The sequence below is a fragment of the Monodon monoceros genome, unplaced genomic scaffold (genome assembly GCF_005190385.1).
Source record: "Monodon monoceros isolate NGI ecotype Baffin Bay Population unplaced genomic scaffold, NGI_Narwhal_1 Super_Scaffold_18, whole genome shotgun sequence".
Classification (NCBI taxonomy): Eukaryota; Metazoa; Chordata; class Mammalia; order Artiodactyla; family Monodontidae; genus Monodon; species Monodon monoceros.
Window position 1 is genome coordinate 133,740,514 of NW_021703774.1, and position 26,205 is coordinate 133,766,718.

At 44.7% G+C, this 26,205-nt stretch overlaps 1 protein-coding gene across 1 annotated transcript in view; it reads left to right on the forward strand.

Moving 5' to 3' along the window:
* The window catches only part of PLPP3 (phospholipid phosphatase 3), an 80,696-nt gene that overhangs the window by 29,830 nt on the left and 24,661 nt on the right, over window positions 1-26,205 (forward strand). Inside the window, exons 2-4 of the mRNA XM_029228496.1 lie at window positions 11,032-11,189; window positions 25,440-25,720; window positions 26,126-26,183. Coding sequence (XP_029084329.1) covers window positions 11,032-11,189; window positions 25,440-25,720; window positions 26,126-26,183 — 497 coding nt within the window. The remainder of the gene's footprint in view (window positions 1-11,031; window positions 11,190-25,439; window positions 25,721-26,125; window positions 26,184-26,205) is intronic.

Here is a 26,205-nt window from a genome sequence, read left to right on the forward strand (position 1 = left end):
GGTGGCAGCTGTCAGATTTGAAGAAGGTTTCTGTGTTTTACAAAAGGAACATTGACAGGGCTGGGAGTGGGGAGTATGCTCCTGGGGTGAGGGCTGTCTTCTCCACCACACACTGGAATTGCTCCAGTCTTGCGCAGCTCGAGTGACAGTCCTTGTCTGAGCTGACACAGCCGTGTCCAGGTTGGTCAGGTGACCTTCTTGAGGAAACCAGTCAAGCCGGTTGATTGGCATGGAAACAGTCCCGGAGAGTCGATTTTCAGACTGGGAGCGCAGGGAACGAACCTTTGTTAAATACCTACCATATGGTATTTCATCCTCACAGCTCTTCAGAGTGGCTCTTGGCATCCTCTTTTTACAGTTGGGGCTCAGAGAAGTTAAGCCATTTGCTGAAGATTGCCTACATGATAAGTGGCAAACCTGGTTTTCAAATCCAGGTCTGTTGCTTTCTTGAAATCTGTGCTCTTCCTCTTACTGGGAACTTTCTTTACGGCAGAGATTCCCAAGAGAATCACAGCAAGTGGGTTAGGTCGGGTTGTGCTGAAAATGATCCTTTAGCCCTTGGCCTGCGAGGTGGGGTGGGTGTGGCACTGAATCACTGAGCAGCATTTTCCTCAGTTTGCCCCTTCCAGGTATTTTCTGATAGTTTTACTACCTAAATGTCTGGGGAACTCTGAAGAGTAAGTGTCTTAAAGATCATCCAGTTCAGCCGCTCCTCTGAGACTTGAAGCTAGTTGGGTTCTCCGTAATTTACTCCTGGTGCAATCGTCTGCTCTTTGTGAGGGTATGTGGTACTGTGTTGCTTTGGGAGATTGTGTTAAAAAAAAACAGGATTTGGGGATATGAGAGAGATTAGCTTAAATTCAGAAACAGGGGGAGGTGTTGGGGAGAATCTAAGGGGGGGGTCATAGAGTGTACTGGGGGCGGAGCCATATCCTCGGAATTTTAGTCTGTTTCCTATACAATTATTCAGTACCCGTGCGTTGAGCACCCACTAAGTGCCAGGAATTCTTCTTTGTGCTGGGGATACAGAGATGAATAAAATATGGACCCTTTTCTGAAGAGACTCTCAGCTAGTGAGGAGACTTACCAGAAAAGAGTCATTACAGTGCTAGGGGGTGGTGGGTCTCAGCCTTCCCATCTAGTAAATGGAATAAATGACACCTCAGATCTCTTGTAGTTCCAAAATTTTACCAGCGTATTACTGAAATGTTCCTGACTCCACTAGAGTAAGGTTTGTAACACCAACAATTATCTAGTGGATTTTAATTTGTAAATTCCTTCTCACTTGGCTTTGACTTTTTAGAATGAATGAGCTTCTATCAGAAAGAGGCTTTGTTTTCATTTTAATACTATTGCCTTGAAAAATAGAACACTCTATCACATAGACGTGTATAAGTTGGGTCCACTTCTTTCTTCTGAAGCATAACCATGTAATTTATTAACACGTCCACATTGTTTAACTGGCCAGTAAGGCAGATTCATTCTGGCCCTACCACCAGCTTCATGGAATAAACTTGCTAAGCCCTTTGTAATTCAACAAGCCTTGGCTTCCAACCCTCATTCATTTTTTTTTCTTTTTAAACATCTTTATTGGGGTATAATTGCTTTACAATGGTGTGTTAGTTTCTGCTTTATAGCAAAGTGAATCAGCTACACATATACATATATCCCCGTATTTCCTCCCTCTTGCGTCTCCTTCCCACCCTCCCTATCCCACCCCTCTGGGTGGTCACAAAGCACTGAGCTGATCTCCCTGTGCTATGTGGATGCGCTGTTTCCCACTAGCTATCGATTTTACATTTGGTAGTGTATATATGTCCCCGCCACTCTCTCACTTCGTCCCAGCTTACCCTTCCCCCTCCCCGTGTCCTCAAGTCCATTCTCTATGTCTGCATCATTATTCCTGTCCTGCCCCTAGGTTCTTCATAACCTTTTTTTTTTTTTGGTTCCATATATATGTGTTAGCATACGGTATTTGTTTTTCTCTTTCTGACTTACTTCACTCTAGGTCCATCCACCTCACTACAAATAACTCAGTTTCATTTCTTTTTATGGCTGAGTAATGTTCCATTGTATATATGAGCCACATCTTCTTTATCCATTCAACTGTCGATGGACACTTAGGTTGCTTCCATGTCCTGCCTATTGTAAATAGTGCTGCAGTGAACATTGTGGTGCATGACTCTTTTTGAATTATGGTTTTCTCAGGGTATATGCCCAGTAGTGGGATTGCTGGGTTGTATGGTAGTTCTTTTTTTAGTTTTTTAAGGAACCTCCATACTGTTCTCCAGTGGCTGTATCAATCTACATTCCCACCAACAGTTCAAGAGCAACCCTCATTCATTTTACTAACCGTGAGACCTTTGGCAAGTCACGTAGCTTCTGAGCCTCACTTTCCTCATGTCTGAAATGCAAATGTTATTAACTGCCTTGCAGTGATGACTTGACACAAGTTTTGGATTTGAAAATGTTGATAGGAGGCACAGTCTTTGGTTAAGTTTAAGACATACACACATGCACATACTCATCCATATATGTCTAATGTAGCCATTACCTATCATGGAGGACATTGTTGAATCAAGAGTTCATTATTTCTATTTTTATGGCTTCAGCCAAGGACTTTATGTTCTCTAGAGTAGGGATGGAAAAGCCAAACGTCTCCAGGGGCCAGGCAGTTAACATGATTGACTGAAGTAGACCAGGTATAGGAAGATTGACAGTACAAGCTCAATGGGAATGGAACTGAGAGACAGCCTTGGTTCAGGGAGACAGTAGGGCATGGTGGTGCCCTGGAGAATCTGTGTAGCCAGTTACCACTGCCTGCATTGATTGCCACAGGGCGGTAGAGATGGCTTAAGAAGCTGAAATCTGAATGTTATGTGAGACCTCTTGTTATTAAATGTTGACAATGAATTTTAAAAATCTTAAACACTGGGTGGGCCAAGCGGAACATCTCTGCAGGCAGGTTCGGCCATGCACTGCCAATGTGTCACCTTCAACCTAGAACTTGGTAGGACCGTGTAGCCTGATGGGTTAACTTGGAATACCCTGACGGCCTTGGATTTCCTATCAGCATGACTTTGTTCTTGTGAGGCCTCCAGTAATGCTTCAGCTCTTCATTTTTGGCACTGCATCTGGCTCCGGTCTTGCCTTTTGACTGTCTCGAGCTTTGACCCTCCCAGGTGTCTGATGTCCTGCCAGTCCCCATATTGTTTATTTTACCGCCACGTGAACCTGGAGTTTTGTGTACACCTGGATAGCATGGCTTGGATGGGAGCACACTGCTGACGAATGCACGTTTAACTATTGGAAAAATAAGAAGAAATGTTTTTTCACCCTTATTATAGACTTACCTCCCATTCAGCCTCCTGTGATCGTTGAGAATACGGGGCAGGGTTCCTGCTGTGATATTTCTTCTCTGTGTCAGGGTGCCAGGTCCTACTAACCACTATCGAAGCCCCTTCTGTTTACACAATCCCTAGAAGTCCCTGGAATTAAAGGATTTTATGAGCATGCTTTTCCCGTGGCATCAGATTGCACTGGGGAAGAGGCTGGTGGGCCCGTGGCTTTTGACAGAACTCTGATCACATCTTATCCCTGCTTAAAAGCTTTTCATGGCTTCCTGTCACAGAAGCAAGAATTAACATTTATGGAGCCCAGCGGTTACTGGTTGTTTTATAGATTGTCCCAGTTAGTCCTTCCAGTCCACTCTTTATGTTGGGAACTATTACACAAAGGCCTATTGCACAATGATGCAGGTGGAGTTCAGAGAGGTAAACTGACATGCCCGAGGTCACACAGTAAGCATGACAGGCGATAGAAGTGGAATCCTGTCTGCCTGACTCCAAAGTTCCTGGTTAAATTGGAAAAAAGTAACTCTGCCAGAGTGGGTTACGTGGCTGAGTGACTCCTTTGTAGAAAAGATATTTATATTTAGGTCTTGAATCAGAGTCTGCCAGTGGTACTTTAATCCAGATGTTAAAAACATTACTTCCCAGAGTTGTCAGGAAGATCAGAGGTGATCATTTATGTAAGAGTTGTAAAACCCTGTGCACGCATGTGATTCTTTCTCTGTACTAGTTCTGGGCAGTGTATTGCAAATGAACACATCTGGGTCATTAGGGAGACTGAGGCAGGAAAGTGGCCGGATCTGTACAAATCCATCTCAGCATCTAAGGAGGAGGAGCCTTGCTTTTTATCCTTGTTCAAGGTCAACCTACACTTTCCGGAGCTTTGTAGCTTTGTGAATAATCTGCATAGACAGAGTTCACGTATACTTAAGAATAAAGGCTAACTGGCCCTGTCTCTGAATGAACTTTAGAGTCAGAGTATTCTATTGCATACTCTGGTTACACCTCTTATCAGCATAGTGGGCACTGAGGCAAATTATAATCTCTGACCCTCAGTGCTTTGGCTATATACTGATAATCAATTTAGAGGATTGTTTGGAGAGTTAAATCAGTTGATATATCCAAACCTCCTGGCACATAATAGGTGCCCAATGAATGTAAATTTACTCTCACCCTTTTAAAAGAGGGAAGAAAAGAGAGGAAGGAGGTCTTGGGAAGTGACCCAGTTTTACCTGGAGCAGAGGAATCGTTAGTCCTTCAGGCTCTAGTAGTTGTGTAGTACTAGAAATAAAATATCTTGTTTGTGAAATACATAATGGCAACAAAAGAGGTCTGGAATTCTCTCAGTGAAAGGTATGAATCATGGGCTGTTGGTTGAGTTTTTAGTTCTTGGTGGATATGGCAGCCCTTTAAAAATCCAACTGCACAAAAGCCGAAACAGCCAGAGCTGGGGGTTTTAAGGTGGTTGAAGTTGTTTATTTTAAAGGATAAAATGTGTTTATTTTAAGCCCTTTCAAATAAGAAAGATCATTCTAAGTCCTTTTTCATACCCACGATTAGACTAGAGACAGGTGTCTCTTTGTCACGGAATCTGAGATTTTTCCAAAGTTGAGGAACTCAAAAACAGTGCTCAAGGTTGTATCCTGAGCACCTCACACGGTGCCCAGAAACTAAACTCAGGAACTGTCTATACATGCTTGTGGAATCCAGCTAAGACCAAGGACTTGGGCTCAGGAAACCCAGGGACCAGGATTGGATCTGCCATTCCTTTCTTCATTTCTACCATGTGGTTGCTTTAAGTTCTGACAGTCTTCTTTTTGTAAAGAAAGGGCCTGAACTTTCCAGTACCGAAGGACTGAGCATTTGTCAAAGAGAACCTCTAGACCCAGAATACTGCATGTTCACACCAGCCAACAGCAAGCGTTTTTCATGGCAGCCTCTTTCAAAGGTGGGAAATGCCTTCATAATAAACTTAGTTTTGTCTCATCTGGATTGTGGCCAGTCTAGAAATCTGGACAAATATCGTAAACCAAAGAAAGTTTGCACACTTCTAAGACAAGTAGCAATTAATTACTTTAAATAGAAACCTTGTCACTTACAAGCAACATAAATATTTGTATTTTGAACCTCTAAGTAGTAGCTGGGTTGACCGTTCTGGCCTTAAGTGATTAAAAAAAAAAATCAGTTGGTCATATTTTAACAGGGAAGACATTTATAAAGAAAGGGAGGGTCAGGTCATGGAGTAAGAAAACATAAGCCCAAAGAAAGACAGACCTGGGTTCAAATCCCAGCAACCAATTGACTCACTTGGGAACCTTGGCCACATTACAAAACTACTGGTTTCAGTTTTCTGTTGGGTACAAATGAAAATAATGGCCCGTAACTTTTCAGAGCTGTTGTGGTGATGAAAATACATGAATTCCTAATTCGATTCTAAACTCCTTGAAATCAGAAGCCCGGTGGCGTCCACCTACGCTTCTCACATCTGGTCCATATTGGTGCCATTTGCTTGCTTTGATTTCAGATGAGCTGCTTAAACTTCCTGAGCCTCAATTTTTCACTTGTAAAGTGAGTAAAACAGTAAAGTTGGTAGAACTCTATACCGTAGGTAAGATGCATAAATTCCTGTCACAGAATCATTTGAGCAACCAGACTGTGCTTGACACACACAGATTCTATATCCAGTATTATTTTGTGAGCAGATATGTAGGCTTTCTGCAGATATTAGTTTAATTATCACTCACACAGATGCTGAACTTGGCTTATTTTAAGGTAACTACAGCTCGGGTGAAGTAGAAAGTTGGACAACTCTGGAAAAGGTACTTGAAGGGCATGGTCCATAGGAGCGATGGGAAAATCTCTCCCCGATGCTCTGATTTCGGTCATGCAAAAGTGCAAAAATTTCTCATTCACTCTTCCACCCCCACTCTTTTCCTACCCTCACAAGAGCTTTCTAAAAAGCACTTTGAGAGCAGGAGGCTGTGTTTAATTTTGCACAAACTTGAAGCTGTGGCTGGAGGGAGCAGGGCTCTGGGGCTGGGTCACTTTGGTAACACTTCCCACATGACTTTATCAATGGGTGGGCCATGGAAACTTATCCCATGTTTTCTTACACCCCACCCCCAAACCGCCCAACCTGCCCAAGTGTTCGTTTTTCGAAGCCCAAGAACTTTCAAAGGCCTGAACCCAACACAGGGGCTTTTCTTCATGCTTTGATTTTCTGCCCATTAAGTGTTTGTCAGTGAGTTCGTATTTCGCCTCCTCTGCAGCCTACACATCCCAAGAGGTCCCTGGAGGTTTAGGAAGTTAATTGATCCTTGATTAAAAGAAGGAGAAATGCTTGAGTTGAGGTCTAGCATCACCAGATGGGGCGTGTGTGTGTGTGTGTGTGTGTGTGTCTATTTACATACATTTTGGTTCTGCTTAGCAGAAAGCTTGTAATGTACCTTTCATTATAGATAAATCTAAATTCCGGGATATTGGCTTCGGAGTCTTCATTATATTCAGTACTGTCGTGTGTGGTGCACAGTGAATGTTCAGAGAGCAGGAGCCAGTGCTGCTGCCTTGACTGTTCCAAACAAAGCATTTTCTTCTTCAAAGCCCATGAGATTTGCTGGGCTTCAATTAATGTATTAAACTCATAGGTGCTTCCTTCCCTCTCTTTTAAGTGACTCATTTACTTTAGAAAGCACCCAGGAGTCAGAGCATTTGATCCCTGTCCACCACTACCACGGACAGGGGGACTCTGGTAAGTCACTTTAATCCCTTTGAACCTTAGGGTGACTTAACGTGTCAGCTGTTATGACTGCTCCTCCTGTTGGCCTTTGGGCCACTGGAAGGCTGGGACTCCAACTCAGTAGCCCCATCAGTGCTGAGAACAGAACAGGCAGCAGGTTTGTCAGATCTGCCACAGTTTACGTGGGGATCCTCGGTACCTTGTGTATCTCTCCCAGCTCTGTAGCCAAACTTAAAACTGTATTCTCGTGATGGCAGTGGCCATCAGTTTTGTTGATGGCCTGTTGCGGTCCCTAAACTACACTGTTTTTATGAGTGTATTTAGCCCCTGGACCCCAGAAAAACCTCTGACTCACATAAGGGTCAAATTAAGCCTCCCATCTGGGCCATCTTTAGTATCTCTAGTAGAGTGTTCTTTTGTGCCTGTGCTGTGCTCTCTACATCCATCAGTCATCACACTAAAAATGTTTTAGTGCACTTGTTTTCATGATCTTACAACACGATGCACCTCTTGAGGGCAGGTACTGTACTTTGATGTACTTACCCCTTGATTCCCAGTGGCTAGCCCTGGGAATGGTCTTATAATGAAATGATCAGGGACTGCAGTGATTGGTAATAAAGATGGTGCCAACGCTGGAAATGGAGATCCCATTTTGGAAAAGAACGCCTCGTCTCTGTCGTGGAGAGGCAAGGCGTGGTGTTATGTCTCTTGAGGACTGGCTGTCCCATTGGGGGGACATGTTCATGCTTTTCCCATCAACTGAAGGGGATCTGAGGTTATTCTTTTCCCGGAGCCAAGTCAAGATTTGACTGGCATCATCCCCAATCATACCACAAGTTTGTAGGGGAGACAGAAAAGGCCACCGGGTTTTCTAAATGCCGTCTCCACGCCTTTCAAGAAAATAAAATGGACCATATTCCGATCCAACTTCTTGTCTGTTTGTGGCCATCATCCACATAATTGGAACCGGAAACCCTCCCCAAGCCTTGGACAAGGAAGGAAGGAAAAGGATTTGGATTGTTCCCAGGTTAAGAGTACAGAGGAACTGACCAGACAGATTTTCTTTCCTAACCTTCTCTGTGGGACTTTCCCCTCCTTCTTCCTTTTAGCGTTTTTGAGTGTCCACAGTGTGTGCCAGACTCGGTGCTGACACTACCCCGTGCTGCTGCCTGGTTTTTTCCAACGAAAACAACTTCCTGTACTGGTTTTATTCCATGATACGTGTCTTCCCCTACTAGACTATAAACTTCCTGAGGGCAGGGCTTGTGTCATCTTTGTAGTCCTCGTACTTAGTAGGCATATTTAAGACTCAATAAATATTTGTTGAACGAATGAATGAATGAATACATTACTATATCCTCCCAGCAATCCCAAAGCAAGATTTTGTTTTTCCCGTTGAGCAGATGAGAGGGGGGTTTTGGAGATGAAAAGTAACTTGCTCGGGTAGTAGGGAGCAGAGTTGAGATCATTAACCGAGTTCAGTCTGACTCCACAGCTCTTTTATATGTGTTTTATTGTCCTTAGGAACATATGTTTTACAGGCCTATCATGTGAACACTAGTAAAAATAGAAGCTTGGGGGCCTTAGGAGCGGAGCACAAATGTAAGGAACTTGGGGTCTGTTCCCTTCCTTTTATTAGCAACGCTCTGGCTCCTTGGCACCACAGAGACTGTGACCGGGCTCAGATGTGAAGCTAATGGTGTTTATCACGATGTGTGGAACTTTAAAAGTGGACTATTAATATCATGCTGCTGGCTTCACAGCTCCTTTTCATAGCCAACTTGGCCACATTTCAAAATGTTTGGGCAGTGGAATGAAGACGGCTCAGGCCCACGTGATATCTTTTCTCTCCCAGCCCCCAACCCAAGAAGATCAGCTAACTGCACTTGCCATCTCGAAGCCAGAACATGGATTCCCTGTTTCCCTTTCTTCCTTCTCTCCATCGCAGAGCTAATAGTTGTTGCCTTCCAGGGCCCCTCTGTGTTTACTCTCCGAAGGTCAGGCACAACGCTGTGGTGTGCGGCTGGGCTTTCTTTTCAAAGCACCAGTATGAATTTGATAAAGTAAATTGTTGTTCTAGCAGGAAGCAGTTGGGGGGGGGGGGTCACAAAATAAATAGCCGTAGAATTCAAATAAATCCAAAGAATAAAACCAAATAAATCCATGTGTGTATGCAGTGATACATAAATACACTTTTTAGAAAGTGAGCATTTTTATCGCTGCCAGTCAGGACCAAAGTCATTGAAAAACTGCAGAGTTCATGGTATATATATTTTTATCTTTAAGAGGCCGTCCGGGCCTTCGAGCCACATGACGTGAGCTTAATTCTTTTTGAAAAACATGAAAATGGAATCTTTTAAACGGCTGCTTATCGTGGGTTTTTTTTTTCCACTAATGAAATTCATATATGGATGAAACCAATTTGCAAAGTTAAATTAGGGATTTAGGCACTTTGGGGTGGATTGAGAGACCCTGAGTGAGCTAAGCATTCTTTCTGAGCCTCTATTCTCTCCACTGGCAGATGAGTGATAGTAGTGCTTAAGTGATTTTAAAATGACTGCTCAGGGTTGTTGGATGAGTCAATGCAAAAATGGTTGCAAAATACGTCACCTGTTGTTGGTGCACAGCAGTGGTGGGCTGCTATCATCGACAAGATGGTTTTCATGGTCTTCCTTAGCCTGACATTCAGTGGCTCACCTTGCACTTTTACTTTACCTTTTACTCACCATTGTGAGGTGGCCTTGGGGCTAGGTATTGAATTTGGATATAGGGGAGGAAGTGTCTTTCCAGCCTAAAGAAGAGCATGAACCAAGACAGAAACCCTCTGTGTCCTGTTTTGTTGGAGGGTGTATCAAGGAGGTTCAGGTCGTGGGGAACTCTGGAGGTCATACTTAGGGATGTCATCTTGTCCTGTGCAATGGGGAAACATTGAAGAAGCTTGAGCGTGGCCATGACATACTTACGGTCAGGAAGCAAACTGGTGGATGTGGGTAAGAGGCACAGAAGGCCAGGAGACCAATTTGGAAGCTGCCGCCGTGTCCAAGAAAGAGATATTGTGGGCCTTCACTTTTTGCTTCAGGCTTATGAGGGCCTTTCCTGGCAGGTGATGGAATCCATTTTCCATGACCTTTAAGAGAATGGCATCTGAGCTGGACATTGATAAACTAGCAGCAGCTGGTACCCCTGATGCCCTTGGGCTCTGCTCCAGGTCTGTAGGCAGGAGGGCCCAGGTCAGCTCTGCTCAGTCTTGTCAAAGACTCTTTGAACAGTGAAAGAAAAGCACTGGAAATGGCATTCACTAAGCAGCTACTATGTGCGAACACTGTACTAGGAGTTTTATGTGCTTTGTTTCCTATTCCCCTTTAGTCATCACCACAATTCATTTGTGGGGAAACTGAGGCTCGGGAAGATGGAGAGAGAGCCAGAAGTCACATTGCTAGGAAGTGGTGGATCTGGGGTGCAAATTCAGGTTGTCTGATTCCAGAGTCTTCAGAATTCCAAGCCACAAAGTCTTGGGATGAGCTTCTCAAGGGGGAAATGATTGACTTAAGAGAGGAAGGCACTTGGAGGCATCATGAGACATCATTAGATTTGGGGCTTTGTTAGTAATAATTACAAATCGGGCTTTGATTTTTAGCAGGATGTTGTAGAGCAGTGGAAAAGCTCCTGCCCTGCCGCTTCCACCGCCTCCCTCTGTGCTCTTGGACAAGGCAAGAGGATCACACCACACCCTTCTTAGTGGCAACTAAAGGAGGAAAGGGGGTGCATGTAGAGAAGGCGCTCTGTAGGCTGTAGATCAAATGCAAGGAATTAACGTTGCCGTCGATGTTGTTATCTGGGATGGTCTTTGCTGTAGGCCATTCTTCTTTGGCCTCCTCGCACTGATGTTTTTCCCTCTCTCTTGTTTTTTTCTGGTATATTCGGTGATGGTTCCATCTGAACCAGCGGGCCTGCCCTTCATCATCATTGAGACAAGCACCATCAAGCCTTACCACCGGGGGTTTTACTGCAATGACGAGAGCATCAAGTACCCGCTGAAAACCGGTGAGACAATCAATGATGCTGTGCTGTGCGCCGTGGGGATTGTCATCGCCATCCTCGCGGTAAGCGCCCAGACTGCCGTGTGCAAAGCACATCGTGGACTGTCCGAGCTAGTATAGGTTTGGAAGATCAAGTAGAATTTCATTTGATTAACACTGTTTCATGCAGTTAATGCTATTACTATAAGTATTTTAAAATACTAAATATATATTTATATATATACTATAAGTATTATAAAAGTATGCTAAGCAGCCTTCTACAATGCTTTGCATACCTTATCCTTACAACAATCTAACAAAGTCTAGATATTGTTCTTATCTTTCTTCTACAAATTAAGAAGCTGAGGTCTGCAGAGTAAAAATAATTTGCCCAAGGTCACTTAGTTAATGAGTGGTTGAGTTGGGATTTCAACCTATTGTCCCTTACCCCAGAGTCTGAGCTCTTAGCCACTGTGCTATAAATCTGAGCCCCAGAGGACGGGGGTAATACCTTACCAAATATCTCAGGCCTTTTCTGTGTTCTTTCCACACTCTCGTGGTGCTGCTTTGACAGTGGTAACACCACTGACATTCTCTGGCATATTGTTTAATTCTCTCATCCAGGGACTGTAGTGTCTAAGTGAAAATAGAATGAGACTTGCAATCCAGGGACCTAGGTTCTAGACCTGGCCCTCCACTGCCAAGCTGTACGTCTTTAGAATCTCGTTCCAGTGCTGTACGTCTTTAAAATCAGGGGTGACCATCTTGCTTCAAAACTTTGCAGTCAGAAGTAAAAGAGATCATGAATATTGAAGTAATTGGCAAACTCTTAATTTCCGGCCAGGTTGCTCATACGCCAGTGTAAATCTAGACTTACATCCAGATCTTCCCTTAGAGGATGAAGCCCTCATTGAAGATGCCAGAGTGTGCCACCGACTTGACAAGGTCCAGAATTACTTTGAGCAATGGTAGCCTCATGGGAATCAGGGTATGGTCTATCTGGGCTTTACTTGGTCACTGCCCTGTTTCAGATGTGTCCATTTAGGGCAGGGGAGGGGGAGAGTAACTGAGGGTGTTCCAGTCTTATAATTTGTAGTTCATACATTTTCACAGCCATCCATTCCACACCTCCAATATTTTCTAAATTTTTTCTTTGTCCTTGAACTTTAGCCAAATGGGCAAAGGGATAGGCATCACATCCACCAAGATCGAAAATCTTTGTTTCACATCCTTGAGCCATCTTTGTATTCATCCTAGCCTGGAAGCTTATCTTTGGCCTGTAACAGCAAGCCAAGAAGGAAGGAGTTAATATTAAGAACACTGCACGTGAAATAAGGGCTTAGTATCCTCCTCATTCAAATGGAAGATCAGAAGCTTGGAGGGATTCAGTGACATGCTCAAAGTGTAAAGCAAGTAAAAATTCAAGCCTAAACCTGGCTATTCCCAAACCCTCTGTCCATCTTGCAGGCTTGATTTAGGCTTGGAGGTTGGCTATCCTATCCAAGTGCTCAGTGGGATGGGCAGTTAGCGACTGTTGCCTTCTCTGCATCAAATGCAAGCTGCTGATGGTCATGGAGCACAGTGCATGAAGTTTTTCTTTTGACTTCCCCACTCTGGGGGTTTGTGATAACTTTGAGACCCCTGTTTGTTTTTTAATAACATCGTAAACGAGGCGCGCAATCGACAGTTTGACATAGGGGAGGGGGCAGGGAGGCTAGTCGAATTCTTTCCAGCCTTTAAAAGAAAAACAGTCCATTTGGCAACTGCAGTAGTTTCCTAAAGGTGGACTAAGGATCTTTGTGTTCAAAAGCTGAGAAATATGAAATCTAATTTTACTCTTTGCTCCAAATTAACAGTGCGGGGTTGAGTTCTCTGGGAAGAATGGCTTTGCCTGGAAAAAGCGTTTAAATACTTAATACAGTATCTTGTGCTAAGGTTTGAACAGGTGTCTTTTGACACTTGGAGGCTCCGTTAATTGAATGCTTTTAGAAGCCGACTCTAACCCGGGAGGGCTTGAGATAAGAATAGCACAGTGACAGGGATGTTCTGTGATCTTCGTACTCTTTACGTGCGATTATCAGTGGCTTGCCTAGTGGGCTGCTCCTAGACATGGCGCCCTGGAGAGAGACACTCCTCAGAGGCCTTGGGCCCCTCTGGCTGCGTGAATTAGGTGAATCGCTGGTTCTTCTAGGCCTCGTTTTCCTCGTCTGTAAAATGAGAGTGTTCTTTGACTTCACTCCTGGGGATTGCTGTGGGACTCAAATGCCGTCCCTTCCGTGGGCACATGCTCGGCTGCAGTGGGCTGGGTGGACCCAGCGTGCTCAAGTGGCTTCTTTGAGGTCCACGTGTCTCTTCCATCCTTCCTTCCTCAAGCAAAATTCCTGGTCAGCAGCTCTTTCCCTGCTGTTTGCCAAGAGTCCCTTCTTCCTCACGAGATGCTAGTGTTTCTAAGAAAAATCTGCTTTGAAGAGCTTAGCTGTGGCTGGCCTCTCTCCTCATGTCACGTGGATGTTTTAATTAAAATGCTCCCTGACCTCCCAGGTTTCCTGGAAATGGTCATGTGCTGTGGCCTTGGTTATAAAGGATGGGCGGCAGCGATGTTTCCTTCTCCCACACAGGGTTAGCAAAATAGGTTTGGTGGGGCTTCCCTCTGGTTCTGAAAAAGGCCAGCCAAGCAAATGCGGTAATAATTGGTGTCCTTTGTCAGGGGCTACTGTTGTGCCATGGAAACCTGAGACCGTGTTCAAGCCTTTTGCCCTCGTAGAAACCCCGCCACCCTGACACGAGGTTTTCTGGTGTCTCAGTTTCTCATGGGGTTAAAGTCGTAAGCGCTGGTTCATCCCTGAGCTCCTCTGCTATGGAACGTGTAGCAAATTAATGAACCTCACTGCGCTTCAGTGGGATCATCTGTGAAATGGACATTATATGTCTACTTATGAAGGTTTTCAGAAATAAATGAGCTAAAGTATGGAAAGTCACTTAGGGCCCGACACAAGCGGTATAGTAGGTAAATGTTCACTATTTTTATTGTAAATGAGTAAACAGTCAAAAAGTCGTGAAGTGACTTAGCCAAGACCTTATGCCCGGTATAAGTAGAATCAGGAAATGACTTCCAGCCTTTGCACTCGTCACATCTCCCGCTCTTTCCTTGTAGTTTATTCGTCAGAAACCGGGTCTCTTGATTCTCGTTCCAGTGCTCTTTGCAAGAAAACTTTTACCCCCTGGTCCAGCTGTCCCTGCATTTCAGCTGGAGGCATGTGTGAGAGGTGGGCTCCTAATGAGGTCTGCTTGCCTGCTCACCTGCCATTAAGGACCGGAGCACTCAGGGGAAAAAGGAAAAGCAAAGACCTCGGAGGAAAAGTGACTAATTCCCATTCATATATATTCTCAATTCTGGAAAAGCTATACGACTTGAATTCAACAACGATAGCACTCTCTCCCACTGTGACTGGCCAGAGAGCCTGGCTGGCCCCGGCCAGAATCTGCTTCTGATCAGAGGGCGTGAATGACAGTCAGGGAGGGTGGAGGGGGTACCCAGAGCTGGAAATCTAATCATCCTGCTACTTGCTGCCCCGGTCTCCTCCCACCGAATGTCAGGTTTGTTTAAAACAACACGAGACGCCTTTACTGATTAGGATGCCCTTGTTCCAGTCTGAGTCCCCACAACAAAGGAATCGCATGCCAGTGGGGTTTAGAGTGTGGTTTAGAGATGCACGAATCAGAAGTTATAGAGAAAGCAGACACCTTTCTATGGCAGGAGATGTGGAAAAATCTAGTCATTTTGACCTCTTTTTCCGATGTATCGCAGATTCTGGAATTATAGCATAATAGGAATTCCTTCTAAATCCACAAGGCAGTGGTTCCTATCCCTGCCTTGTAAGGGTTTAAGGACTCTACAGCAGTGAGATCAGGAGCGAAAGCAGTACGTGTCATTTCCTATCTAGCCTTCTCTCGATTTGCCTTGTACCGCGCTGTGAAGAGAATTATGGGCAAAGATCTTAATATGGAAAAATGCTTAGTATTCTTTTTAAATAAACATGAGCTCAGTGCTTGCCTTGGTCAGACCCTGAAAGGGGTTTAATAAAGATTCTTAATATCTAGGAGTTGAAGCATGATGAATCCCAAGTGAATCCCCTTCTCCCTCTGGCCGTAAAAACACTACTTTTCCTCAGATCCCATTGATTTTGACCTCTGTCATGATATTCCTAACTAGAGAAAAAGCTCAGGCTTTGGCATCCTCTGATTGAGGCTCACGGCCTGCCTTCTGAGCTTATCCATTCTGTGACTTGTCCGTCAACCTCGAGCAATCCATTGACCCCTTTGGAAAAGAGCTATACCTTCCTTTACTGTAAATTGGTGACAGTAGTTCACCAACTCCGTAGGCTAGTTCTGGGAGTCAAATCAAGTGACATTATGTGTGTCGTCAGTGAGAATCAGCCTTTTCTTTTCTGTAGTGTCGTACCGTAGCCTTTGTACTGTGCATACAAAGTAGGCTTCGTATGCGTATTCTTTCACTTGTACTTGGTAGTGATTCTAGGGGGTAGATTGGTACAGCTAAGGCAACTGGGAATCAAGATATGAAGTGACTTTCCCATAACTAAGGAGTGGCAGGGCCAGACCAGTAGTCCTCTGGATCCTAAGGCAAGGCTTTTAAGAAAAATAATGACACCACTGCTACCTTCTAAAGGCTGCCTCCCCTTCCACAATTACTCATCGAGCCCCCAGGGCGTGGCAGGTGCTGGGGATGCAGCGTTGAACCTCAGCCCAACAAGGGCTCTTGTCGCTTGTCTCTTGTCGCTAAACTTCCAGAAGCTGCCCCATCTCAAGCAGACGAATAGCACCTTCAATACACATCGCCTTGTAATGTGTCCACATCTTGTCTCCCAGCTAGACAATAGGTTCCTGCAAGGCAGAGATCAGGTCTTTTCCTCCTGCACATGGTAAGTACTAAATAAACACCAAGCAAATATCACCTCTTCTCCAGGAAGCATCCCTTGGCTGCCTCCTCCCCCCACCTTCCAAAGGTCCCAGAGGTCCCCGGGCCCACCGCTATCGTTGCAGTCACTGTGCTGAACTGTCATGTCTGTTTGATTGTCTATTTCCTCGTTATCCTGCTAGCTGCATCACGGTCGGGACCGGTCTGATTTGATTTTGTATTGCTAGTGCAAGGCACAGACTTGGGTGCTCAATATACATGTTTGTAAAAATCACAGAGGAGGTCATGCATTTTGGGCAGAAACTCACAAGCATTAGGCCAAAAGATGTCAGAGGACCTAGGAAGGAGGGACAAGTGTCCTGTTTATCTCCCTAAAATCTTCACTGTGGTCCCTGATGCACGTGGGGGCCTGCTCTCTACCACATGCACATTTCTAGCTGGAGAGACAAGAAGAAGAGCTTATAGCTCCCAGACTTGTTTATTCAGGATCAGGCTTCAGTTTGCCCACATCTGGACTTCATTACTTCCTCCCCACCCCCCCATCTCCCTTTATCTGAGAGAGCACTGCCAAGAAAACAAGGTTCCCCAAGATTGCTTCCTCATTAAAGGTTAGTCGAGTCTTCAACTCTGAAAAGCATGAAGTCGAGCTGGCCCAGTGGTGCCTTGGTGGGAGACCCAGTTCCCCAGTTTACAATCCACTACATCTGTGCAATTACCAAGACCACCAACAGAGAGTGGCCGTGTTAATCCTTCCACTGTGTCATCCCGGATCAGACAGCTACAGAGTTCTTCTGAGACCTTCTTACCCCTGAGGGTGCGGTGGGGGGAGGGGCCCTATTTGCAATGTAACAAACACAGGCATGGAGGTTAGGATTTAGGTTTCTCCCTTTCCCCTCCACGCCCCACACTCTTCAGAAATTCTTCCTTCGTTACTATCACTCTTAAGGGTTCAGGTTTATTTGGAATATGTATCGAATATGAAGGTGGTGATATTCTCCACTTTAAGTGATAATGCTTAGGGGGCTGGGAAATCTGTTTGCGTGAGTTAGTGTTAGGGGATGGGGTAGAGGATCGGATACCATTGATGAACTATCTAGTGGGCCCGAAACTAATATGCCTTATCTTAAGTCCTCTTCAACAGCTACAGGGGGTAGGTATTATTTACCCCATTTTACAAATGAGGGAAGGTCCTGAGGCTTACAAGGGGGATGTGGCTAGTGTGAGGTTACTCTGCTTAATGAATGGGGAGCAGGAATGAAAACCCAGGTCTGTCTGGCTTTAGAGCCGGGCGCGTGAACTGACATTGAAGACCCCCTCAGTGCTAGGGGCTATGCAGAGTGTTCTTTATTTAGTGAGCTAGAAAATCTTTAGTTCCTGGTGTAGAGAGCTCAATGTATAGAGGAAGAGCACCGGGCAGCTGACTGCCCGAGATTAACAGTGTGGGATGGTGTTTTGTAGCAAGTGGTTTGTGCAGAATCTCTGGGCGAGACCTTCCTTAGAACAGGCAGGCAGCTTCTAGGCTTCCTCTTGGCCTAGAAGCTGATAGACAAGACATAGATACTGTCCTTGGAGCTTATGGTATAAAGGGGAAGCAGGGCAAGTACAAGACTGACTGTACCATTAGATCCTCAAGGAGACTGAAGAATTGGTCTGAGAACGAGAAGAGAGTCAGGGCTGTGCAGGGTGGGTGGGCCCCAGAGAGGTGAGAGCTTCAAGGACAAAACAGGCCAAATGCTATAGATGGTCTAAGGTGTAAATAAAGTGCTGTGGGAGTTGAGAGGAAGATCACTGAGGGTTGTTTTCATTGGTGAAGGCTTCATCGTCATCATCCTTCATGGAGCACTTGTCCCATTTAATATCACAACCACCCTTGAGCTCTTGGTACTGTCATCATATCATCCCCCTTTGTACACATAAGAGGGCTGAGAGTCATAGAGCTCAGTTGTCCAAGACTCCAGAGTAAAAGAGCCCAAACTCTAACCCAGTGCACTAGTCGGCACTTGAGCTCTACTTTGAAGCAGAGGCGAGACTTTCATCAGAGATCCTGATACTCCAGGCAGAGGGGATGGCTTCACCATGACTGAAACAATAGGGTGTTTTCAAGAGTAGTCGAGCCAGACCCGTTTGGCTGGAGAACTAGAGTGTAAGGGAGTAGACAAAGATAAAGTAGGAAGAGATAACTGCAAGACTGTGAAACTCCTTGAGTGCTGAGGAGTTTTTACTCCAGTTAATTGCCTAGAGATTGATGAAAGTATTTTCAGCCTACTGGGCCAATTTTCCAACCAAGGTTAAGGATGAGGCCTGAACCACAGTGGTGGTAATACAAGGGGAAGAGAGAGACAAGAATGGATGTGAGACACCTTGCAGACGTGAGATGAACAGAATTTGATGACAGTGGGGTAAAGGAGACGGAGGGGTCTAAGATTTCCTGTCTTTGCAGTTCTATGTTTGGTAGCATCTTGAGTAGAAATGAAGGGAAGAGAAGTGAGGTTTGGGGCAGAAGTTGCAATGAGTGTGACTTGGTCAGGTTGACTTGCTGATAACATCGGTTTGATAACTAACTATTTGGATGATTTGGCAGAAGATTGGAACAAGACTGATAGGGGTAAATGGTAAGCTGAAACTAGAGAGAGAAAGGTGCCCTTTTGAAGGTCATCTTCACAGAGGTAATCATTGAAGCTATTGGAGCAGCTGAGATCACAGTGAAAAGGCAAGGATACCACCCTAGGAAGACCACCTGGTAGAACCCAAAAGTGGAGCCACTGGAAGAAGAAGCGTGTTTGAGAAATAGGAAGAAAAGCACAGTGGTGATCTTAAGGACGTTAGGAAATTCAAGGTCAAAAGGAACGAGAGGTAGGCAATAGGCAATGTTACAGAGAGAACAGTCGGGAGACTCTTGCATGGATAGGCAGAGCTGGTCATCTAGGAGACACATGGCCGTGAGTCCCTGACTTTGGAAAATACGATGCTTCACGCTTCAAACTGCCTGCCTTGTAAAGCTTGTGGGCTTAGGGCAGCCACTACTGATTTCAACCATTCATAGCTTCTATGGTGACCTCTCTCTGGCTTCTTTGCTGTCCATTATTCTAGATATTGGAGTTTTGACCTACCCATAAAGCCCAGAATCTCCACTGGTGGCCTTGGACAGATTTAGGTTCCCATTGCCTTTCCCGATTTGTCAGGCGCTGATCTCCTGCCAAGAGGTTGAAGACAACCTAGTGGGAGAAGAACGGGATATTAAATTTCTCATCAGTTATTTCTCGTCACGAAAGATACTGCATTTTATTGTGGTAGATGGAGCATTCAGCTCAAAGAAAACACAGCTACGTGTATCTCCAGCCTTAGAAGCAGGACCCAGATACGTTACATTTTTCCTTTCCCTTGGGACTGAGAAATAACGTGAAGAAAAGGATTCTCCATTATTCTCCATCATTTAACATTTGTTGAATGAATGAATCTCTTCTGGGCTGAGAGAAGTTCATTAATCCACAGAGCTGAGATGTGAAGGGGGAGCTTGGTGCTCTATGGCTGGCAGGGATCTAGATGTGCACGTGCCTGACAGGGTTACATGACCTTCCCAGGTGCTCAAGGAACGTCTGTCTCCCTGGAGACATCCATCCTGCCACCACCTGCTAGGGCTTCTAAGAGAAAGCTAGCTTGACGCCATTGGACAGAACACGGGAGGCCCAGGCTGCAGCGACAGCCCTGCCACTGCCCGTTGCCTTGTACCTGAGGGTGATTCAGTAGCCTCTCTGGCCTTCGTCATACTCATAAAGTATGGATAGTAATTTAGTAATCCATAGGGTGTTGTGAGAAGCAGATAACAGTGGATAGGGAAATGTTTTGTAAGCCATAACAGGCTGTGCAGATGTTATCATTCAAGCAGATCAGAATATAGGGAAGTTTGTCCTTCGAACTCAGCAGGGGAAGAAGATGAGTTCTCAGTCTCTGAAAGACGGATTGTTGGGACACTGTGTGCAAAAGTCTTTTCTTGGGAAAATCTATAGAGGGGACTGTTGTAAATAGCCCTTGCTGCCTGGGATTTAGACTTCCCTTCTGCTTTGTTCCCCTGAAAAAGACATCCTAGATAAAATGGTCAAAACCAACATCTCCACACCCATATTTTCTGGTTCTACCCTGGAGGGGTGGTACTTCCACATTCTTTAGTGTGGAATGTTCCTTTCCAAGGGGCTCTTAGAACTATCTTGGAAAAGATGTCTTGTATAAAAGTACAGGCATTTCCTACAGATATTGCCGGTTCGGTTGCAGATCATCGCAATAAAGTGAATATTGCAACAAAGCGAGTCACACGAAATTTTGTTTCCCCAGTGCATGTAAAAGTTATGTTTACACTAAACCGTAGTCTATTAAGTGTGCAATCGTATTGTCTCTAAAAATCAATGTATATGCCTGAATTAAAAAGCACTTTATTGCTAAAAAAATGCTGACAATCACCTGAGGCTTGCGGGAATCATAAGCTTTTTGCAATGGTAACAGTAAAGACCGCTGAACACAGATCACAATAACAAATATAATAATAATGAAATAATTATGAAATAATGAAAAAAGTGGAAATATTACGAGTATCACCAAAACGTAATACACAGAGACACGAATTGAGCAAATGCTGCTGGAAAAATGGTGCCGATAGACTTGCTTAACGCAGGGCTGCCACAAACCTTCAGTTTGTAAAAAAAACAACAACAAAACAAACAACAAAAAAAACCTCACAATACCTGCAAAGCACAATAAAATGAGGTATGCCTGTGTTAAGTTTTTGTTTCTCTTTTTTCCAAGGGCAGAAAAAAAAACCAATGTTTGCATGGCTCTTCTGCTGGGTGCTAGGCATTTGATATACCACCTTCTTTTTTTTTTTTTTTTTTTGCGGTACGCGGGCCTCTCACTGTTGTGGCCTCTCCCATTGCGGAGCACAGGCTCCGGATGCGCAAGCTCAGCGGCCATGGCTCACGGGCCCAGCCGCTCCGCAGCATGTGGGATCTTCCCGGACTGGGGCACGAACTTGTGTCCCCTGCATCGTCGGGCGGACTCTCAACCACTGCGCCACCACGGAAGCCCCTGATATACCACCTTCTTGAATCCCCTGGCAATCCTGTCAGGTAGAGATTACTCTTTTTTCTTTTTTGAACTTTTTAAAAAATAAATTTATTTTATATTGGAGCACAGTTGATTAGCAATGTTGTGTTAGTTTTAGGTGTACAGCAAAGTGATTCAGTTATTCATATACATGTATCTATTTTTTTTCAAATTCTTTTCACATTTAGGTTATTACAGAATATTGAGCAGAGTTCCCTGTGCTATACAGTAGGTCCTTGTTGGCTATCTATTTTAACTATAGTAGTGTGTACATGGCAAGATACTACTCTTATTTCATAGACAAGGAGACCTAAGCCCAGAGAGGTGAAGTCACTTATCTAGGTCCAAGGTAAGAGATGGGATTCAGACCAAGGTTTTTCTGGCTCCACAGTCAGTGCTTCTTTCACCACCATGTGCTCTCTTCTTTCCAAAATGTGTCTCCTAATGTTTCTCCAAATTTCCCCTCCGGAACAGTTCAATATTTGTGAATATGTGGCCAGTTGAGCTCTTGTACGTCAGAAAAGACAGGAAGAAGAGCTGTCTGAGAGTTGGAGACTCCCTCCCTCCAGACTGCGGCCATTCTCGTGCAAGGACTGATTGACTGATCCCTTTCTCTCCACTCGTAGCTTAATTGCAATGCTTTCCCACTTTATTAGTTTCCAGATTCCGTGCCAAGTGCTTTAAAAGGCAGGTAGGGGAGAATTCTTCTCTGCTCGCTGGCAGCCTGCCATCACCCCCGGAATCTGTTGCTTGCTGTTTCAGAAAGGGATCCACGTTGAAGGCTTTTTTCTCAGCCGTGAAATTTACATATCATAACCTTGCTGACTGAAGCAGAAATGAGGGCTCCAGGGGCAGGAGTATGGGCCCGAGTGGGGACAGAGCCTTTGCAGGGGGGAGAGGGAGGGGGAGGGAAGAGCTTATTTTATTAGCGGGGAATAAAAACATTGTGAGTAATGAATAAAGCCCGAAAGCAGTAAATCTGGAACTCCAGAGTTACGTGTGTAACGTGTCGGAGAACAATTTAAGCCCTTGCCTCTTCTGCAGAAGCGAGGTATTTGGGCAGCCCGAATTTCATTAAATGGTCTTTTAAGGGTTAGGATTACAAGAAGCCAAACCCGGCTGGTTCATAATGATGATTTATGGCTGTGTTGTCGACTCCCCGACCCTTCTGTACAAGGGGATGGAGAAAATACATAATTTGTTGCTCATTAACTCCAAGATCTGTCAGGGCTGCCCCAGAAGCCATGTGGTCCTGGAGTCATGTGTCTGCTAAATGGCTTCAGCCTGGTCCTGTCCTCGAAAATACGCAGTTGCCATTCTACAGTGGAAATTGTTTTTAATAACAATAGAAATAATAAAATGATCTCGATGTATTTCTTCTGTGTGTCTTTCAACTTGAGAGTCAGAATACCTGGGCTCTGTTCTTAACACTGTAAGCTTATTAGCCTCACATCCTTCAGATAAGTCACTGTTTCTCATTGCCTTAGTATTCCCACCTGTAAACTGGGTATATTGTCTTCACAGGTTGCAGATTAAATGAAACTGTAAGTTGCTAAAGAAACATAAAAGATTGCTAGTATTATTAAGGTTGTTATTGGGAATTTGAGGGGCCATCAAATATTCTCTTTTTCATCTTCCCATGAGAGGAGGAAGCATTTTAATTAGCAGCTTGCTATTTGCAAGACTGTGGCACTGAAAACTGCAGTTTTAGAATGAAGGGATGTTAGAGCTGAAAACAGTCCTTGAGGTGTAATCAAAACCCTTTCTCCCTAAGATGGCTGACGCAGAGAGGTGACTCCCCTGAGATTCATCAATAAAATGATGTAAGAGATGCTGATATGCAGTGGGAACCCACATGTTCTTTTTCAGCATCAGATAGGAAATCACGCTCAGGCCATGCCGATTTAGAAACAGTTTCTTAATCTGTGGCAGTGGATGGCTCAAGGAACTCAGGAGCAATCCAAGGGCAGGGATCATTCATGGGGCTTTGGTTCTGCTCCTTGCCTGTGGTGTCATCTCCGAGGAAGTACCGTTCCTCTGCTACTGCTTATTACCTTTGTTTGGTTGGGAGGCTACTGGTGGAGGTGGCACAGGAGAGCTGGGAATAAATGTCTTTGCCATTATGAAGGAATGAATCACGGAGTCTAGTGCCCTCGTTTTGCAAATGGAGAAACTAACTTATCCCAAGTCACTCAGTGAGTAGGGACTCGAGCCCTGGCCCCTTGACTCCTAGTTTAGTGCTTCCCCCCCCCCATGTCTAACGTCACGTGGGCATGATTTATAAATAAAGAAGAATAAGGAAGAGAGAACATGAGGGTGGTAATAAACATCTGGAATGTGTTAGCCTGTAAGGTTACATAGGGTAAAAGTATAAACAGGTTCAAAAGGGGAATTAGACCATGAATGGTAGGAAAGAATGCTGGGTGGAGGGTTAGAACACCTGGGTCTAATCTTTAGATGTGAGTTAATTTGGACCTCAGTTTCTTCCGTATATAATGGAGCCTTTCATTTATGACCGGCTAGGCTTCTCAGATTTTAATCTCTGCAGCATGTTGTCAAAGGACTCTTAGTAATGTTTAGATGACATTTCCAATTTTGCAATAAAACAACTGTGAGGACCACCATCCTGCTCCCTTTCATTCATTTGTTCATTCATCTGATCGTCCTGTTCTCCCAGGGAGCGGCTAAGCCAGGATGCCAGACCAGACTGGCCTTTGATCAGCTCTCTCTAATATAGAGTCATACGATCTAGGAAACTCAATATGATCTAGGAAACCAAAGGGTAGCACTTAGAAATATCAAGTATTTGTAAACACAGAATCACTGTATAAATGTTAGCAGTGCTGGTAGCTGTTGTCACGACTGCACCTGCTCGCCCCTGGGCCCAGCTGGAATTTCATGGCCATCCTCCCCCCAGACTTGGGAGCCCTGGACTTGGATCAGATCCCTAGCCTCGACGCCTTCCCCAGCTGTAAAAGAATGACGGGACACTTTGAGAAGGACTGCCCGGATGTGTCAATCTATTGCTTCCCTTGTGGTTGTGAACATGTTCTCTGTTCCCTGAAAGGGCAAGTGTGGCTCATCAGTGTGGCCTCACCCTGTGAGGAAGTGTGAAAGGGACTTTGTGGTGAGTGGTGAGTTGAACATCGCTGTCCCTGGACTCTGGTTGCATCCAGGAAGTGGCCAGGGCTGTGCCGTGGAGTTAAGACAAGGGCAGCAGGCTGTGTGGTGGTGCATCACCAGCGCAGAATCGGTCCTCGGCTGTGTAGGCAGCAGAGGCATTTTGAGTCAGCTGCCCACCCCCCGTTCTTAATGTAAAACCCGACAGTTTTGGTTAAGGTGCTTTCCCTCCCCGAGCCTCAGTCCACCTCCTGGTGGTCCTGAGGAGTTCATAAAATAAAGTGTATAAAAAATAAATACTGGTATGCAATAGATAATCAATAGTTGGTGGCCCTTTTCTTTTTCTTTTTTTCTCTTTAAAGTAGTGATAAATCGCCCCTAAGCATTAAGGAGTAGGCACTGTGGGATGGAGGAAGGGTATGATCTGACGTGCCTTGTGTAAAAGTTTCTTGGTTTGTAGGCCAGTGTTCTTTTCATCATGTGTGCTACTTCTAAAGAGTAAAATGAAAGAATCACTTTCTGTGACCCAACAGGGCATTTCCCATCCATGTTACCACCTTTCCGGCAGTAACTGCAGAGATTTAAGTTATTTCAGAAGGACGCCAGGTAGGTGGCAGAGCCTGGATTCAAACCCAGGACTGGGTCTGGGGGCATTCGCCCTTTCCCACAGAAACCTCGGCCGTGGCTCGACATGGCACAGATTGAGGCCCGGTGTAAAGTTAGATCATTGTTGGTGATCCTTTACCCCAAATCCCAGAATCCGGAAATTTGCTTAGGCCCTCAGACCATGACCTTGATTCTTCAATAGCTAAGTCATTATTTGTCTCTCTCTTTGTTTTAAAATATATGCGTGTGTGTGTATAATATATTTTTATATATTATGTATTTTTATATATTATATATTTACATATAAATATATTCAACTGCATATTTTTCTTGTTACAAAAATACTATATGGCCATGTAGAACTTTTTAAAAAAAGGAAAAAATGACTGTGTTAGCACATTAATCTTTTCTCCTGTGCATATTTATGTCTGTATACTTCTTAAATAGAAAATTGGGATGTTCTAGATTACAACTTGGAGTTATGTACTGAATATCCCTTATGTCAGTAAATATCCTTTACAGCCTCACTTTTGTTTATGGGTCTTGATACTGCCTAACCCCCATCCATTGTCTTTCAGATCATCACAGGGGAATTCTACCGCATCTATTACCTGAAGGAGAAGTCCCGGTCCACGATTCAGAATCCCTATGTGGCAGCCCTCTATAAGCAAGTGGGCTGCTTCCTCTTTGGCTGTGCCATCAGCCAGTCCTTCACAGACATTGCCAAAGTCTCCATAGGGCGCCTGCGTCCTCACTTCTTGAGCGTCTGTAACCCTGATTTCAGTCAAATCAACTGCTCCGAGGGCTACATTCAAAACTACAAATGCAGAGGCAACGACAGCAAAGTCCAGGAAGCCAGGTGAGACCCCACCTCCCGTGGCACTGTGTCCATGCCTTTGCTGTAGGCAGTTCAGTGAGCACCTACTTAGTAGGGTACCAAGTTCAGAGCTGGGCCCCGGTTTAGATGGGTGAATAAAGCAGAGTCCACATTCTTAAGGAACTCACAGTCAGATGATTGAGACAGATAGTAAATAAACAGTTACAATAGAGCATTGCTAAGTCCATTCGTTCATTCTTTCTTTCTTTGTTTAGTTTATTCACACATTCATGGGTGCCCGCTAGGTTCCAGGCAAACCACTACCAAGGATGCAAAAATGAACAAGGCAGTGCTGCTTTCGGGGTCACTGTCTAGGGAGGGAAGATGCACAGACATGTACCGGGGATATGAATACGGCCCTTACACTGCCCTCTCTTGCTCTTACAGGAGGTCCTTCTTCTCTGGCCACGCCTCCTTCTCCATGTACACCATGCTGTATTTGGTGGTAAGTACTTTGATTCCAGTGG